This window comes from Erythranthe guttata, chromosome 13 (genome assembly GCF_056151865.1).
Source record: "Erythranthe guttata isolate IM_541 chromosome 13, IM_541, whole genome shotgun sequence".
Classification (NCBI taxonomy): Eukaryota; Viridiplantae; Streptophyta; class Magnoliopsida; order Lamiales; family Phrymaceae; genus Erythranthe; species Erythranthe guttata.
The window spans coordinates 15,582-31,084 of record NC_142545.1 but is presented as its reverse complement, the minus strand read 5'-3'; the positions used below and the strand labels follow the sequence as shown (position 1 = coordinate 31,084).

The window sequence follows — 15,503 nt, the reverse complement described above, 5'->3', positions numbered from 1 at the left end:
AAGTGTAGAGTGCGGTGCTAATATATATATAGAAACCAAATTAATCGGAGGATTAAACAAACCATTTTCATTTCCGACTGTGGATTGTGGAATCACTCTCTCTTCTTCTTTCTCCCTGCACAGCACCACCATCCCCTTTTTATACGCATACGCATAGATAGAGATAGGGTTTTTACCTGAATTAAAATTTAGCCCTCTCTCCTCTTTGCTGCTGCTAATTGCAATCGGGGATCGAATACGCAGCAGATATGGAGAGGTCGAAGAAACGCAATTAAACCAACTGATTTGCACTTGTGAAGCATAAGAAGAAAGCTGGGGTTGGTGTGTTTTCATAGTTTCTTGCGGAGGGATGGATGATGTGTGAATACAATAAGAATAACATGATGCCATTTTAATCAAGAGGAACCCCAGGTGCATTTATATTTTCGTTTAATTTTCTTCTCACTAGGAAATTGAGAGAGAAATGGAAAATGGGGATGCCAATTTGGAAAGCAAGTTTGCGGGATTATCGGTCAGTGATCCCTACAATGTCAACGGCAGTGATGGATTGTTTCAGGTTATGAAAGCAGTCGAGGCTGCAGAACTCACTATCAAGCAGCAGGTATCTTCCTTTCTTTATTTCTTCTAATAAAATGTATCTGTGTTATGCTACTATACCTACCAGTGTTTTGATGGAACTATGAACAACCTAATGTTTGCATTATTCCTTGAGTCCTTTATGCAACTGTGCAGTATCATACTTCGTTTACTTTTTTATATGGTGGGGAATCTGGTTGGGAACGTTTTTCATATCAAATTATTCTGTTTTAATAAGTTTGCATTTACTTTCGTGATGGTGTTGGCTGATTGGGGGAGGGGGGGTGGGTCCCATCTAAGATTTTAATCTTCTGCCTTGTGTTAACTAAATCAGACGTCTTTAGATACATAATATATCGTGTGCACAATGTCAACACAGTGAAATCCCACTTCAAATTCGGTGGTGAAATAAGAGATTTAGCTGGTTCCAATATCTTCCCCACATAAAATTGCTATTGTTAAGAATTTATCTAAGTATCTCTTCTCTTGTGAGAACAACCTGTGATACCCTGTGATACGGAATCTGATCTTCTGAAAAGATACCATGTCGGGTGAGTCCACCTTGCAAACCTTCACATGTTTTCTTTAATCAGTGTTCCATAATGAACGTTACTTTGGTATAGACAGAGAAGGGTATTAAACTTTATATCTTAAGCTCCACATGGTAGGTACTAGATATAGGAGAAGGTTTTCTAAATGTATCACAATGGAATTACCGTTATTCAGTGGATTTGGTGAAGTGGAATTTGGATGCCTGGATCGTAATTTTTAATTTTATTGTGAAATCAGATACTATAAATATTGCTGATGAAAATAGAAATTAGATTATGATCTCGTTATAAACGAGGCATCACTAGCTCTCTTTACAGTTGAAAAAGGAAACTAATGTGAGAGACGTTCACCTGAATAAGCAGCTGGTCTTCCTTCATAACTGAGCAGCACTCCAATTCTGACATGTGTAACATCGTTTTCCATCTTTTATTTTCTTTCAAAATCGGATAGTCCTTTCGAGGTCTTTGTTCATATAACCTACAGTTAGATTGCAATAGTGAAATTATTAATAAAAAGGCGCAAAACGGATAATCAAAGAAAATTGTGAAGATCCTATGCTTTCAAAGTTTTATCGGGTGAACATTTAATGAATCAGTGATATTGATGTTTGGTACCTGGAGCTGAAACCCCAAAGTCTTCAATTGATCAAGTTTTCAATAATAAGCAATAGATGCAGACGTTCCTTCAGTAATTCAATTCATTGACTTGCTTGAAAATATTAGCAAAATAACTTTGTTCCAGAAGAAAGAAATGATTCTCAATTGTCTATCGGCATTCCAGTCCAGCCAGTCACGACAGTCAGAGGCTAAGCTGTGAAAATTGTGACAATTATCACTTTTGGTTGGTTGATAACTGATGCACCTTTGTTTTATGAGCACCGGGACCTGTATTAGCTGAAACTCCAAATCCCAGTAAGAGTAATTTGTCTATCACAAATAATAGTTTGCTACATTGATGCCAAGCCTATCTTAACATCTTTTTCTTGAAAATATCCGTAATTTTGATATCATGGCACTGATTTGGTGGATATCCAAATCCAGTCCTGGATTTTCATGTCAATCTGTTTCTGGAAAGAGAAGTCGTATTGAAGAAGCCCCCCAAAACATCTTGAGACACTCAGGAGATTGATTCCTTGGTATTCCGAAGGGTGGTCCATTATGCACTTCTGACTCGTTTTTTTCTTCATTTTTTAACCATCTATGAGGCCAATTATCTGTATTTATATTATTTGGCGATTGAAATATTTTTTAATTGTTCCACCTATACTCTCACAATACTTCCTTATTAGATTGATATTTTCATATTGTTGGAAGCATCTTTATATCTAGCTGAACATGTAGATTTTGTTAAATGAAATGACATACAAGCCATAATTAATGCATGAATGACCCCAGTTGCATCATTTTTTTTTCCGTCTTTTTCATTGTCTCGAATGCACAGTTCTACTCATATGGTGGTCACAATATTACGATCACTTTAAGTTAATCAAAATGATCTTCATGCTTGATGGTAATCTACCATGTTATCCTTTTCAAATGAAATAATTTTACGTCCAAAATACACGTTACTATAGTAGGATGCTATTCTAGCTGACAAACTTGTGTTTTGCTCTCACGAGCCTCTTAAATTTGTTACTCTAACACTGAACTTGTTACTTGCATTCATGAGCCTATTGATTGTGACAGTCAGGAAAAAAGACAATCACTATTTCCTGATTTGCTCTTAACAGGTGGAAGAGAATAATCGCTTGAGATCTGAACTACAGAAAAAAAATGAGGAACTTGAAAAAATTGTAAGAACTCTTATCACTGGATGCACTGACCTACAAGTTTATAAGGTTATAACTATTTATTTGTTGTTTTATTGCCTCTTGTCTAGTAAGTACAGTCGACTTATTTTCAAAAAAATAATACTTTTTATTGTTTAAGCTTTTAGCAATCCATCACCTCTTGAAAATTATTCTATTTCTCCACTTCACAATTAGAGATTCAATTTTTGTGAACTGCTATGTATTTCCTCTCCTCGAGTATGTAGGACTGTGTATGCTTCTGCATATGGTTTTGGTGGGAAACGTTACAGTTATTTATTTGTCTCATGTCATATATAATAGAGTTAGTAGTATATGAACATCCACATTATTGGTGGGTTGCCTATAAACTTGGAGATTACTGTCTCCATATTCAATTGAAGGAGTCTATTTATCCCTTCAAAAAGCTTCTTTTACTTCTGGTAATGCTCTGGAAGGAACTCAGTTTTTTTAGTAACTAATACATGGAAGTTTTCATTCAAGTTGTATTTTGATAACCAGATTCACTGTCTAGAGTGACTTTAATGATTTAAGAGACTAGTTTGCAATCCCCGAGAATACAACGGCATAACCAGGCCGGTTTGAGATGACGAATATTTTACATTACAAGTTATTCAACATGATCTTTCAATGTCTTTGATATGTTCTGTGCTAATGACAGTTCAGTTGAATCATGAGGAATCATGATTTAATATACACTTCTCTAAGCTAGAAGGATAATTTAGTTATATTTAACCTACATGTTATAAAATATGAACATCTAAGGATTTATTCCATCAATGTAGTAACGACTTTGGATTAGATTTTAACTCATCGCCTCTATCAAAGTGGTTCTGCAAAAGAGAGATTAATTCATGATGCTTCTCTCATGGGTAATCACATTATTGATGGAAAAAATCCTTGATGAAAGATCATAATCAGAAGAGCTGTAATATATAAATATACCTTTTTACATGAATGTCAGAATAGCTCATTAAGGAATAATAGAAGTTAAATTTAATTTATTGTTTATTGATGCAGAAATCAGATGATGTGAAGTATCACGATCCACAGTCGGCTGACCGATGGGGTAACCATGTTAGTGAACCATGTAGATCCGATCAATTAGTTCTACATTTAGGAAGTCAAATAGATGGCGGCGAAAATGCAGATGTCAATTCTGGACATGTTTTGCCAAATTCCATTGCTCTTCAAACAGATATGATCCGTAGTAATAAAAATCATGTAATGCAAACTCAATTTCAAAACCAGTTTAATAGAAGTGAAGTAAATGGATCACCAAACGTGATTCATGGGGGTCAGATAGCTTCAGATGATTCTGGCGTCTCTCAGCTTGTGTCACCGTCTATTACACTATTTACTCCTACCAGGTATTTCAGATACAATGAACCCGACAAAAATAATGTGGTCTGTATGAGTGGTTGTAATCCTTTTCATTTTCCCTGTTTTCATAGGTATCAAGACGGCAATTCGGATTTAGAATTCAGATATGCTGAAAGGGATTTGATTTCAACGGCTGATGTTAATAGTAGTAGTAGTTCAAAGCAGGTATCGTCTTACGGCAAATGAATTGTTATTTCAGATTATCTTGGGGTAGTATCATTTTTTACAAGTTAATATTGACAATAATGATATGTCTTTGTTTCCTTATAAAAAAGAGCGATAAGACAATGATCACATATATTTTACTACCTTTATTTTGTGAATATACACCTGTGTAGGATGTTGTCGTTAAAATTCGGGAACATGAAGAGGAAATTTTGCAATTGAGAAGACATCTTACAGAATTCTCAATAAAGGTAGGATAAAGAAAGAAATATGTACTGAGAACTCTATACATATTTATGGCTATATTCCCGTTGTATTTGTAATTATTGTTTTCTTTTGATAGGAAGCACATATCCGCAATGAGAAATATGCCCTGGAGAAGCGTATATCATATATGCGCCTGGTAGGCAGGTTTTTATTTTACTAATTTATAAAACCTTCTTTTGTTTATTCTGGATACTGATGGAGATTCTGCACATTATTGTTTCCAAAGGCCTTTGATCAGCAACAGCAGGATCTCATTCTTGCTGCATCTAAAGCAGTTTCCTACAGACAAGATATAATGGAGGAGAATGTTCGTCTTACATATGCATTACAGGTAGATGTACCTTCCCAAAAACTCACTCCATATCTTGTATATATAGGCCAATTTTCGTCTTCTTGAATTGTCTGTGATGTAAGCTAAATATGTAATCAGGCTTGGTTTTTCTCTTTCAGGCTGCACAACAAGAAAGATCAACATTCGTAACTTCTTTAATGCCTCTTCTTGCAGAGTATTCTCTTCAGCCAACTGTTACCGATGCCCAGTCCATTGTCAGTAATGTCAAGGTTAATATGATCCCCTTTCAGTTTTTCTTATACTTATCGTGGATGAACTTGTCTAGACATATTACATGCTTGAGATGAACTGTGTCACTTACTGCAGTCTATATGGCGAAATTGCTGGTGAGTTATCCAGATTGGAGTTTGTTGGGGTCTATGTATGATAATATGAAGTCACAATTTTGGCTATTCTTATACATTTCTGAAAATTTTAACGGAACATGCACATCGAGTTTGAAAGCTTTGTTGTCTTCTTTGCGGTTGGTTGGGTGAATGAACTGTAGGTCTTTAAGTAATTTTATATTCTTGTTTTCTTGAATAGAATGAAGATGGTCTTCATTTTTTGAGCATTTAAGCTTGTACAGTGAACATATCCTAATAGGAGGAAGTTGGACTGACGCTTCAAAAAACTTGCTCAATATGGATCTTACTCATTGCCAGCTAATACTGACCAAAAAAAAAAAAAAAACCAGCGTGAACCACTACACATCAAGATCCGCAGTATATTAGTCGAACAGCGCATCAATTGATATGAACCAAATTTTCGTATGAAACTGCCAAGTGCTAACTCAACCAAATTTCATTGTGAAAATGCCAACTGATATGAATCCAATTAGTTTAGAATGTAAAATTCTGCTCTTCTATTTAACCATAAATTTCACGCGGAGTTACCAGCAAAGAGTGGTTATTGGTTTTGTTAAAGACAGCAGGATTCTTAACTACTGTTAAGGGTATAATTAAGCCGGATTTCATAGTACTCTGTCCTTGTATCATCTTAAAATATTTGTGAACTGGCAAAAATGATTTGGTTGGGGATTACTTTGAGGTTGTTGCTGCGGTTAAGTCGATTTTTTTTTATTGCAGGTTTTGTTTAGACATTTGCAGGAACAACTTCTTGTAACTGAGGTATGTAAAGGCTCAGAAACTGTTCAAGATGTAATTAGAAAGGGATGTATATCCAGGTGTCCAAAATTGATGTTGCATAAACTGGTTATATCGGTTTCTTGTATAATTTTGGCCGATTCTTTTGTAGGGAAAGCTCAAGGAGTCAAAGTATCAACTAGCACCCTGGCGTTCTGATGTGAATACCTCAAACTTCACTCAGTCACCACTCTATCCTATTGAGGTATGGTTGACATATGAGCCTGCTTAAGTAATGAGTGTAACATATTTAAGGCGGAAGTTCGTCATGCCGCCACCTTGCTCGTACGCTGTCTTCTCGTCTTGATGTGTAAAATTTCGTCGTAGAGATTTGGTGCTTTTATAAACTTTTATTGATAAGGAAGTAGTTAATAAGATTCAATTTCCGCAACTTTTCTCCATCATGATCTGATATTCGATTTTGACCATATTGTAGTCCGAAGTGTGGAAAATTGTATGAAATAGGAGTTGTAGCCTTTTGAAATAGCTTTCCAATGTCGCTAGAGTAAGGTGATTTGGAGTACGGATGAGAGAGTATATGCTTGAAATCGTGGACACTGGCAAAGCTGTTGCGGGATTCCTTCTTCCAATTTGATTTTATTTTCTTATTTGCAACTTTTTCCTTTCTTTTGATATTTTTTTCTTCATGGACACCTAATTCTTGATTTGCACCTATAAAACACAAAATCTATCAATTAAAACACAAATATAATTAAATCTAAACAAAAAATCCACGTAAGGTAGACATATTGAGTATAAAACCTACACTCAATACATAATGGCGGGTTGAGACCAGGCTGTGTCTGTGAAGTTTGGGGATGATTCAGGGATGGGTGGTGTTGAACTTCTTAGGATGAAAAGTAGCAAGGGCCAATTAGAGAGGAGGGTGGTTGAAGCTGGGCATCATGGAAGCAGTAGGTAGTTAGGGGGAGTGGTGGCACTCAAGGGAGTTGGTGTGTGACAAGAGATGGGCGGGGAGGGATATTTTTAATTTTTTTCAGCGATGTTCTTGAGATATGACGTTCATCGTGTATCACATATAGATAAGTGTTTCTAAGTATTGAGTTGTGTGGGGCATGTACATTCTACAAAAGTGCTTCATATTCCACTATAGCAGGTAGGGACAGTCTAGAAACTTGACTTGTGCATTTGGATTCAGGACCTGGTCAACTAGGCAAAAAAGGTTGGACATGGTAGGATCTTGCTTTTCTTGTTTCGACAGTATAATTTCCTTCAATACATGTTCAATTTGATTCTCTAAGGTTTCATGATACCATATGGTTAGATTTGTTGCACATCAGGATTTGGTTTAGTAAAGTTAAGGTTTATTTGTTCTTTTCGGTAGAGTTGTATATATATGCCGCTGTTATATTTACTATCTGTTTAGATTTAATGATTTTATCCAGCCGTTGGACTGTTTATGAGATTTCTTTCATTTATATTGTAAAGAACTGCATCTCATCTGGTAAATTTGAAATATTTGTAGTTTTCGTTTGGTTAGTAATAACAATGGTGATAGAAGTTGGCAGATTTTCACTTTATAGTAAAGAACTGCATCTAATCTGGTAAATTTGAAATATTTTTAGTTTTCACTTGGTTAGTAATAACAATGGTGACAGTAGTTGGCAGATTTTCACTTTAATAGACACAATTCAGGCATTTATGAACTGCATGCTAATATGACTTATCTAGAGTGTTGGATCAACATATAATACTTGATGCCTCAAACTCTTGAATTGCCCTTCCAGATAAAAGAGGGACTGGAACTGGTTTCACAACCATCATATTCTGATGGGAAGATGCCGTCTTCTAATCTTCAGACAGCAATGGTTGGAGATATTCTGGGTATTCCCCAGAGTGGGCGTGACAATTTCAAGAATTTGGAGCACGATGAGTTGGGGATGCTTCCACCTCTTGCAAGCAGGTGAGCTGGTCAGATGGAGACTCTGACTCTGAACTGCATGTGCAATTCCTATCCTCTGCTTTTGGCGGTGGGTTCTGGTTTCATAGAGTTTTTTGTTGACAGTCAAATTTGGAGTGATGTTATCCCAAGGGAGAAAGACAACTGGATCTCCTCTTCTTTAAGATGTGCTTTTTGAGTAATTATCTGCATCATATTTTACCGAGCAGTCTTGCCGAAAATTGAAATTTGGTGCTTTCTTATCTTCAAGTGGTTGAAGCACAACCATTTTCGAAATTGATTAATTTCCCATGAAATTAGAAAGAACAGAAAGTGACAGCTGAATTAATTTCTCTTTAGAGGAACAAAATGTTACAAGTCAGAAGAGATTTTCTGCATTTGATATAATTGGGCTATATAATAGATCATAACAGTGTGATATGCCGGAATTAAAACAAGCATTCAGGGGAACAGCCAAGCCCCTACAAAATTGCAGAAACCTTTGTTCTCTTTCTCGTGTACCCAGTTTATTCATTTCCGCATTTGAGATTACCAAATTAATGAAATGTTTGATTAGGAAATTCATATACTTTTGTTGAGACTATGAAACGTTTGATTAGGAAATCATATACTTTTGTTTCTGTTTTACGTCTTTCTAATTTATTAAGAGATTCACGTAACATATTCATAATTTCAATTTTAATTTTGTTAAATGCTTGGCATAAGTTTTTTAATCAAATAGCGTTGCAGTAATTTTAAGGAATATCTGGATATTTGTTTTTTTTGGTTTGCTTATTTTTTTAAAATTTATTTTGATTTTCAGGAATACGGCAATGCATGAAGCACCTTCAGAGCATGCATTCAACCAGGCAGATGCACATCATGTTCGAAGTAATGAAAGCACAATTAGTAAAAAGGTCACATTTGGTGACCTTGTTAGAAGTAGTGAGATGGACGAACCTGACAACAGAGGGCACCAGAGTGATAGAGAGCCTTCAGTTAATTGGAATTCTAAAGCTTCAGCCATGACGTCTCTGGATGATCCCAACTCCTCGTATTCTCCTTATCTGCCACCAGTTCTCGAAGAACCCTCATCCTCTTTCTCTGAGGGTCTGAAGTTTTTAATTGAGTTTATTTACTGCTTTAAACTTGGTGGCCAGAAATTCTAAGTTTGCAAACAATGAACAGCTGCAGATGATGATCCACTACCAGCAATAGAGGGTCTTCAAATTTCAGGTGAAGCATTTCCTGGACAGCAACTCCAAGCATGCGGATACTCTATAAATGGCACGACCAGTTGTAATTTTGAGGTGCTTCAACTGACATTTCAGATTACCTCGGTTTTTTTTGGGCAATTGAACCTGATTACTTCCTAACTTAAATTGGTTTATTCTGCCTAATTTCTTTCGGGTTTTAGCTTATAGTTTTTCCTGCATTTGCAGTGGGTACGGCATTTGGAAGATGGATCTTTCAATTATGTTGATGGTATTCATTTCATTGATAAACGTGGTTTCAAATTCTGCAAGGCCTTTTCTTTCTACGGTTATCAATCTTGAAATTGCTCATTATTCATTGCAGGAGCGAAGCAACCAAATTATCTTATTACTGCAGATGATGTAGATACATATTTGGCCATTGAAGTACAGCCCCTGGACGATAGGAAGCGAAAGGTATTCTGGGTGTGTTGGGGTGTGGGATATAGGGATATTTTGCAAATGATGTTTAGTTGAATTGCATGGCCAGTGGTAGTAAGAAGTTTACCTAAAACAACTCATAGTAGTTAGTATCTGATGTGGTAGATACGTGGGATGTCATTGCGTTTTTTGCAAACATCTGTCCATACTTTATATTCCAAGCTTTCAGGATTCGAATTATATCAGAGAGGAAAAATGAGAGGAAATCCAGTACCTTTTGTTTTCGTTGAACTTTTGTCATAGATGGTAGATCACCGTTATCATCTAAGACTTAATTGTTAGCATTCCATTCTCTCAATGTTCAAAATACATTTATTTGTCCAAGTTAGTGGATAGAAAGAAATATGGTAGGGATCAGATGTTTCTACCTCGTAATTCTTGGTGGAGGCGGAATTTTGTGGTTCCTGCATCTGCACATGCTTTCCATATGAGTTATCTGCTTTAGGAAAAATAATTGCTGAAAATGCTAAACTGATTTCTCCACTGGCAAAGAATGTTTCAATTTTGTAAAAATCAGTACACTTACCATTAAATTTTAATTGGTTTGACCATTTCTGACGACTCTGTTTATTTTGTATATCAGGGTGAACTTGTGAAGGTCTTCGCCAACGAGCATAGGAAAATTATTTGTGGTAATGGATATTTACAAGTTCTAACTATGTTTGGACCTTTAGGATTGAGATCTTAGATATACCAGGAGTCACAATCTTCATTTATCTTTATAAATCGTTGGTAGTTAACAACTGTTAATTGATTCTCTTCTCTAATAGCTTAAGCTTTTAGTTGAGGTAGTCATTCAACATACTATCATAATATGCCAAAAAAAAAAGGCCCTTATTTTATTCTCACCACCACCCATTTAGAGAAAAGTTTCACATGCAAATCACTTGAAAAAGAAAAGAAATTGTCCACCTGCATGTGAGGCGGTGTGCTAGAGTTTATAAATACCAATGACTTCCCTCTCTAATATCATAATTTTAAGATGAGATGAACATTCAACACTATCAAAATAGATATGAAGCAAAATCAGGAATACAAATTCCTCCTAAAGACTCATCCACATGCTCCCGAGTGGAAATTTGTTAAAGAAAAGGCAGATTCACTTTGTAATATTGCCTGAACCTTTGCAATCTGGTCTTAGTTCTTTGAGTCTGCTGAAATTATTTATATTTGCTTAATATTTTTTTAATATTGTGCATGATTCAGGCGTATGCATTTACTTTGACCATTTCTTCATATGATGTAGAGAATTTAAAGCTAATATTACTTATCAAGTTATAATGTGAAATTAAATCTGATTGAGTCATGAAGCATTTGATGCAAATAAAGATTATTATTATAATTATTATTATTTTATTATTATCATTATGTTCATGATCAACAGGTTTTCTTAACCGTTAAGTGTATTTAGTGTCAAATGGGCCTAGACATATTAGAGTCTGTCTGATAAATCCCTTTATGTGGCTCTTCTGCTGTAAAAATTATTAACATTTCCTTTCTACCTCAATGTTCATTTGCTCATGACGTAGTGATCGGAAATCTGGTATGAGGTTGTGCAAGCATGTCTCAGCAGTTTTGTTCTTATTGGTCTATTAATTTGTTATGGAAGGAGAAAAAGAAATTTAGAAGATTTTGTTTCCTTATTCATGGTCCCTTCGGTCTTTATTCACTTTCTGACTTGTGCGGCGCTTTTGCTAATTCGGAGACCTAATATTTTATGGCCTCTCTTGCAGATCCTGTAATGCACAAATGCATAGAGAAAACCGTTTACACTGGTCATGCTTCGTACAAGCTATCCCTCTCGGTATGAATACTAATAATATTTTTATTTTTAAGATTAATTTCAATAACCCCCTGAGGGTTGGTCCAAAAGAAGAATCTAAGTCTGAAAATTACAGTGAACCTCTCCTCCTCGTTTCAAGGGTTCAAATACAGATAAAAAGTAAATCTAAATACCAAAAGAAAAACATGAAGAAGATACATTTTGGCACAACTTTGAATGCGAATAAAAATATATCTTTTCCCACTAAATTGAGATGTTGGCGGGCTAAGTTAGGTTTAGGGATATGCTTTTGTTTTTTTTAGCCTCTAGCCACTTTCCAGTCATGATTTAGAAATGGAGAATATCTACACTTCTATTTTCTGAAGTATTTTGCGGTTAATGTTTTTGTTGAAGTAAAATAAATTTAATATATTTTCTACTATCATTTACATATTTGTTTAATTTTATTTTATTGACAATGAGACAAAGACAACCATAATTTGTTTAACATTATATTTTTATTTCGAGAGCATTTTAAATATACATGCGCATATGCATACGCTATGCGTATATCTATATGTATTATGTATATATTGATTCACCATTTACAAATTATCGTAAATCTTATGTACAACTTGTACAATGGGAGAGTTGAAATTATTTAGTTCGATGTATTGACTTGTTGGATTTAAAATAAATAAAAATTGTGAAACAAAATGTTCTATAACTTTGTAGTATTATATCGCGATATGTGATTAAGTCCTTGTTAAGCCCCACACCACCACCAAAAAAAAAAAACCGTAATAACAAATTGAAAATAAAGATAATTAGCTGTAGGGGTATTTTCTTTGACATATTTCGTACTCAAATTCAGTATAAGTTGGAACAAAAAGTTAAGGAAGATATTTCTGATTTTCTTATTGGGTCAAACATGCTTTTGTAATTAACAGTTTATGCCATGACTTATTTGTATTTCACTTTCAAAAAGACATTGAACTCTTATCTTGAATGGCTCTATTAATTGATTTGTCTTATGTTTATGTTTCTTTGGTCATGAAGATTGGATATCTTGATATATGGGAGCAAGCAACATTGGCTATTAAAAGGGATGGTTACAGCATAAAGTGTAGCGGGCCTAAAGGTGTTATAGTTGCTGAGAAGTTTTCATCATCCACAATTGTATGTATTTATTTTAATCTTTTTTGCCTTCTAATTTTTACATGTTTCATATCCACTCTTCTCATCAAAATACTTCGAGTGTTTCCAGCATTCAATATATATTTTCGCATTATTTGGAGGAGTAGTTAGAGTTTTATATTTCTGATTTTAATATTTCATGCGATGAACAATTGCATTTATCACTGAATAAATCAACTGAAATTAATATAAAACCTTCACTCAAGAAGGAAATGATCTAACTGTGTTTGCTAATGATCTTGAATGAAATGGAAAAATATTAATAAATTTGAATCAACTAGACATAGCCTTCAGATTATGTCAATTGCAATTAAAATTACGTATGTTTAAAAAGACTGACAATGGTAATTTCGAGGGAAACGGACATAAGATGGAGAGTTATTAGATTGAAGTATAGCCAGACATTATGTAACTGTCTTTAATTTAAAGAATTTTGTTGTACCTGCAGAAGTATGGAGTAGTAGAAGTCGTATCGTTTTATTCCATTTAGAAAAATTACTTGAGAAATATTGTTGTGCCTGCAGAAGTCAAGAATAGTTAAGTTCATATAATATTTATGAAGAAAACTGCACGTTATACATCTCTACTTAGGTAACTAACCACAATAGACGCTTACTGTTGTTTCTGTATCTGTAGATTGCATGATCATTTGTGTTGACTACTAGAGCATGATAAACATGGGAGAGCATCTACTTTAAATTTATTCCTATAATGTGTTGCAGATATGAAAACGCATTATTAGCATGCTTTGTGGATTATTATCTTAAAACGTGTGCATTTCTGCAAAACAAAGACGGTCTTTTTGACTATTTTTTACAATTTTATTATTTTATCCATGATTCTCAACATCCCAGGAAATCTTTTTGTTTGTTCATTCTCTTTACCTTTTATTAAGCTAAGTGAGATACCAAATAATTATCTGCCTCGTGTTTAGTTATTCTGTCTTCTAGTATTTCTTCCTATTTGGTACAAATACTTTTGTTTGTTTGTTTGTTTGTTTTAGGTCTCTATTCCATTTGGAAGCCCAACAGAATTCTCTGTAGTTGATTCTCTTGGGACTGAACGTATTCTAAGGGTGGATGATAACGTGCCAGATATAAGTGGGTAAGATTTTATCGATCTTTTTGCTTATGAAGCTTTTGGTGGTGGCCACTAGAAAATGCACTTGCTTATGAAACTATTTTTTCGATGGTCTGTAATTGATATGGATGTGTCCTCTAAACTCTACCAACTGATTTTGCTGGATAATGAGATTGGGGTAAATTTTGGATAAAAATCTAATTTAATACAATATGGGGCATAGAAAAAATGATTATGAAAAACAAATAAGAATACTTGGAAGATGAACCTATAAAAATAATCAGAGTGCATCTGTAGAAGAAAAAAAATACGAGGAATAAATGTAAATATACGAACGAGTCTTTTGATCTAAATATGAATATTATTGGACTTTCTCTTCCTAATCTTAACTGATTTTTTTAGATCTCTTGTATTTTTTTGTTGCATACTTTGTGTTTAATGTTCTTATTTTATTTTGCAGTTCCAGAGATACAATTGTTCTCACCTTGAGGTTTTTCATCAAAAAGGTATAATCGTCTGTTCATTTTCAAAAGTAAAATGGAAAACATCTGACATGTTTTGGCTACTCACAAACAAGACTAGAATTTAAATAATTGATCCATTGTTTTTTTCCAAGAAACTGCTCTAACAATATCTCTGTATGATAATTCTTACAAGTGCAGGCTGGTGAAAAGAAGAGGAAGAAAAGAAGCCTATTCTTTTAACATGTAAACAGCCCTTGTTATCTACAATATTTTACATCGATATAGATTGTGTAAGGATATATTTGTCTGAATGCATGTTCACTTATTTTACTCTAGCAGAGTATGTCTTAGTACGTCGAAATTTTCCTTGTATAGAGAATTCATCTTTCTGGAACTCTAGTAATTTGTTTTCCATTGAAAATGGAGACACATATAATTCAAATTTGGTTTCACTAATTTCGACTTGTTGAGCAAAATCACAAAAAAAATGTGATACTATAGCACACATTTTTTGCTAAAAATAGCTTGAATGTACATATCTTTTTTTTAGGAGTTTTTGAAACTCAAATATATAGCAGTGAAGATGTTGATTAACTATCAAGAAATAGATCATGCAAATTTGGTTTCACTAATTTTTTACTAGTCTAGAAAATCACAAAAAAATGAATTTTATAGCTCACTTTTTAAAAAATGGTTGAAATGATCATATCTTTTTCTAGTAGTTTTAATTTTTGAATACTCTAGCAAAATAACAAAAAATCGTATACTATAATATAAGCTCACGTTTTTTACGAAAAAGGGCTGAAATTGTCTTTTTTTTTTTTTTAATAATTGTTGGCCCTCAAATATATACAGATGAAGATGGTAATTATAAATAATCTTGAAATAGTTCATCTAAATTAGGAGTCACTATTTTTTGACCAGTCGAAAAATATATAGCAATGAAGATGTTAGTTCACAAATGGTCAAGAAATACTTCATCAGAATTTCGCTTTACTAATTTTTGACTTGTCAAGCAAAATAGCAAATAAATCGTATACTATAGCTCACGTTGTTTTGCTGATAGTGGTTGAAATGGTAATTATTTTTTTAAATAGCATTTTCCCATCAAATATATAGAAATCAAAATCTTAATGCATACTTATTCAAGAAATAATTCATCTAAATTGCTTCACTATTT

The 15,503-nt window shown here is 34.0% G+C and overlaps 1 protein-coding gene across 4 annotated transcripts; it reads left to right on the top strand.

The window, feature by feature from the left end:
• The first annotated feature begins 270 nt into the window (after positions 1-270).
• On the top strand, positions 271-14,779 carry LOC105951873 (uncharacterized). Of its 4 annotated transcripts, none has more exons than XM_012975334.2 (22): positions 271-411; positions 449-601; positions 2,858-2,920; positions 3,956-4,305; positions 4,390-4,483; positions 4,657-4,734; positions 4,827-4,886; positions 4,977-5,081; positions 5,201-5,311; positions 6,170-6,211; positions 6,339-6,431; positions 7,975-8,150; positions 8,950-9,236; positions 9,321-9,436; positions 9,569-9,611; positions 9,705-9,796; positions 10,404-10,452; positions 11,554-11,624; positions 12,642-12,761; positions 13,783-13,883; positions 14,320-14,365; positions 14,522-14,779. In XM_012975334.2, exons 2-22 carry the CDS (start codon positions 464-466, stop codon positions 14,561-14,563), a joined length of 2,277 nt encoding a protein of 758 aa, XP_012830788.1. In that variant the 5' UTR covers positions 271-411; positions 449-463; the 3' UTR covers positions 14,564-14,779. The 4 variants fall into 4 exon arrangements, with proteins under 4 accessions (XP_012830788.1, XP_012830787.1, XP_088667597.1 ...); XM_012975333.2 differs by having other exon boundaries at positions 9,315-9,436; XM_088811472.1 differs by lacking the exons at positions 271-411; positions 449-601 and adding an exon at positions 1,909-2,039 and having other exon boundaries at positions 2,169-2,920; positions 9,315-9,436.
• Positions 14,780-15,503: the final 724 nt, after the last annotated feature.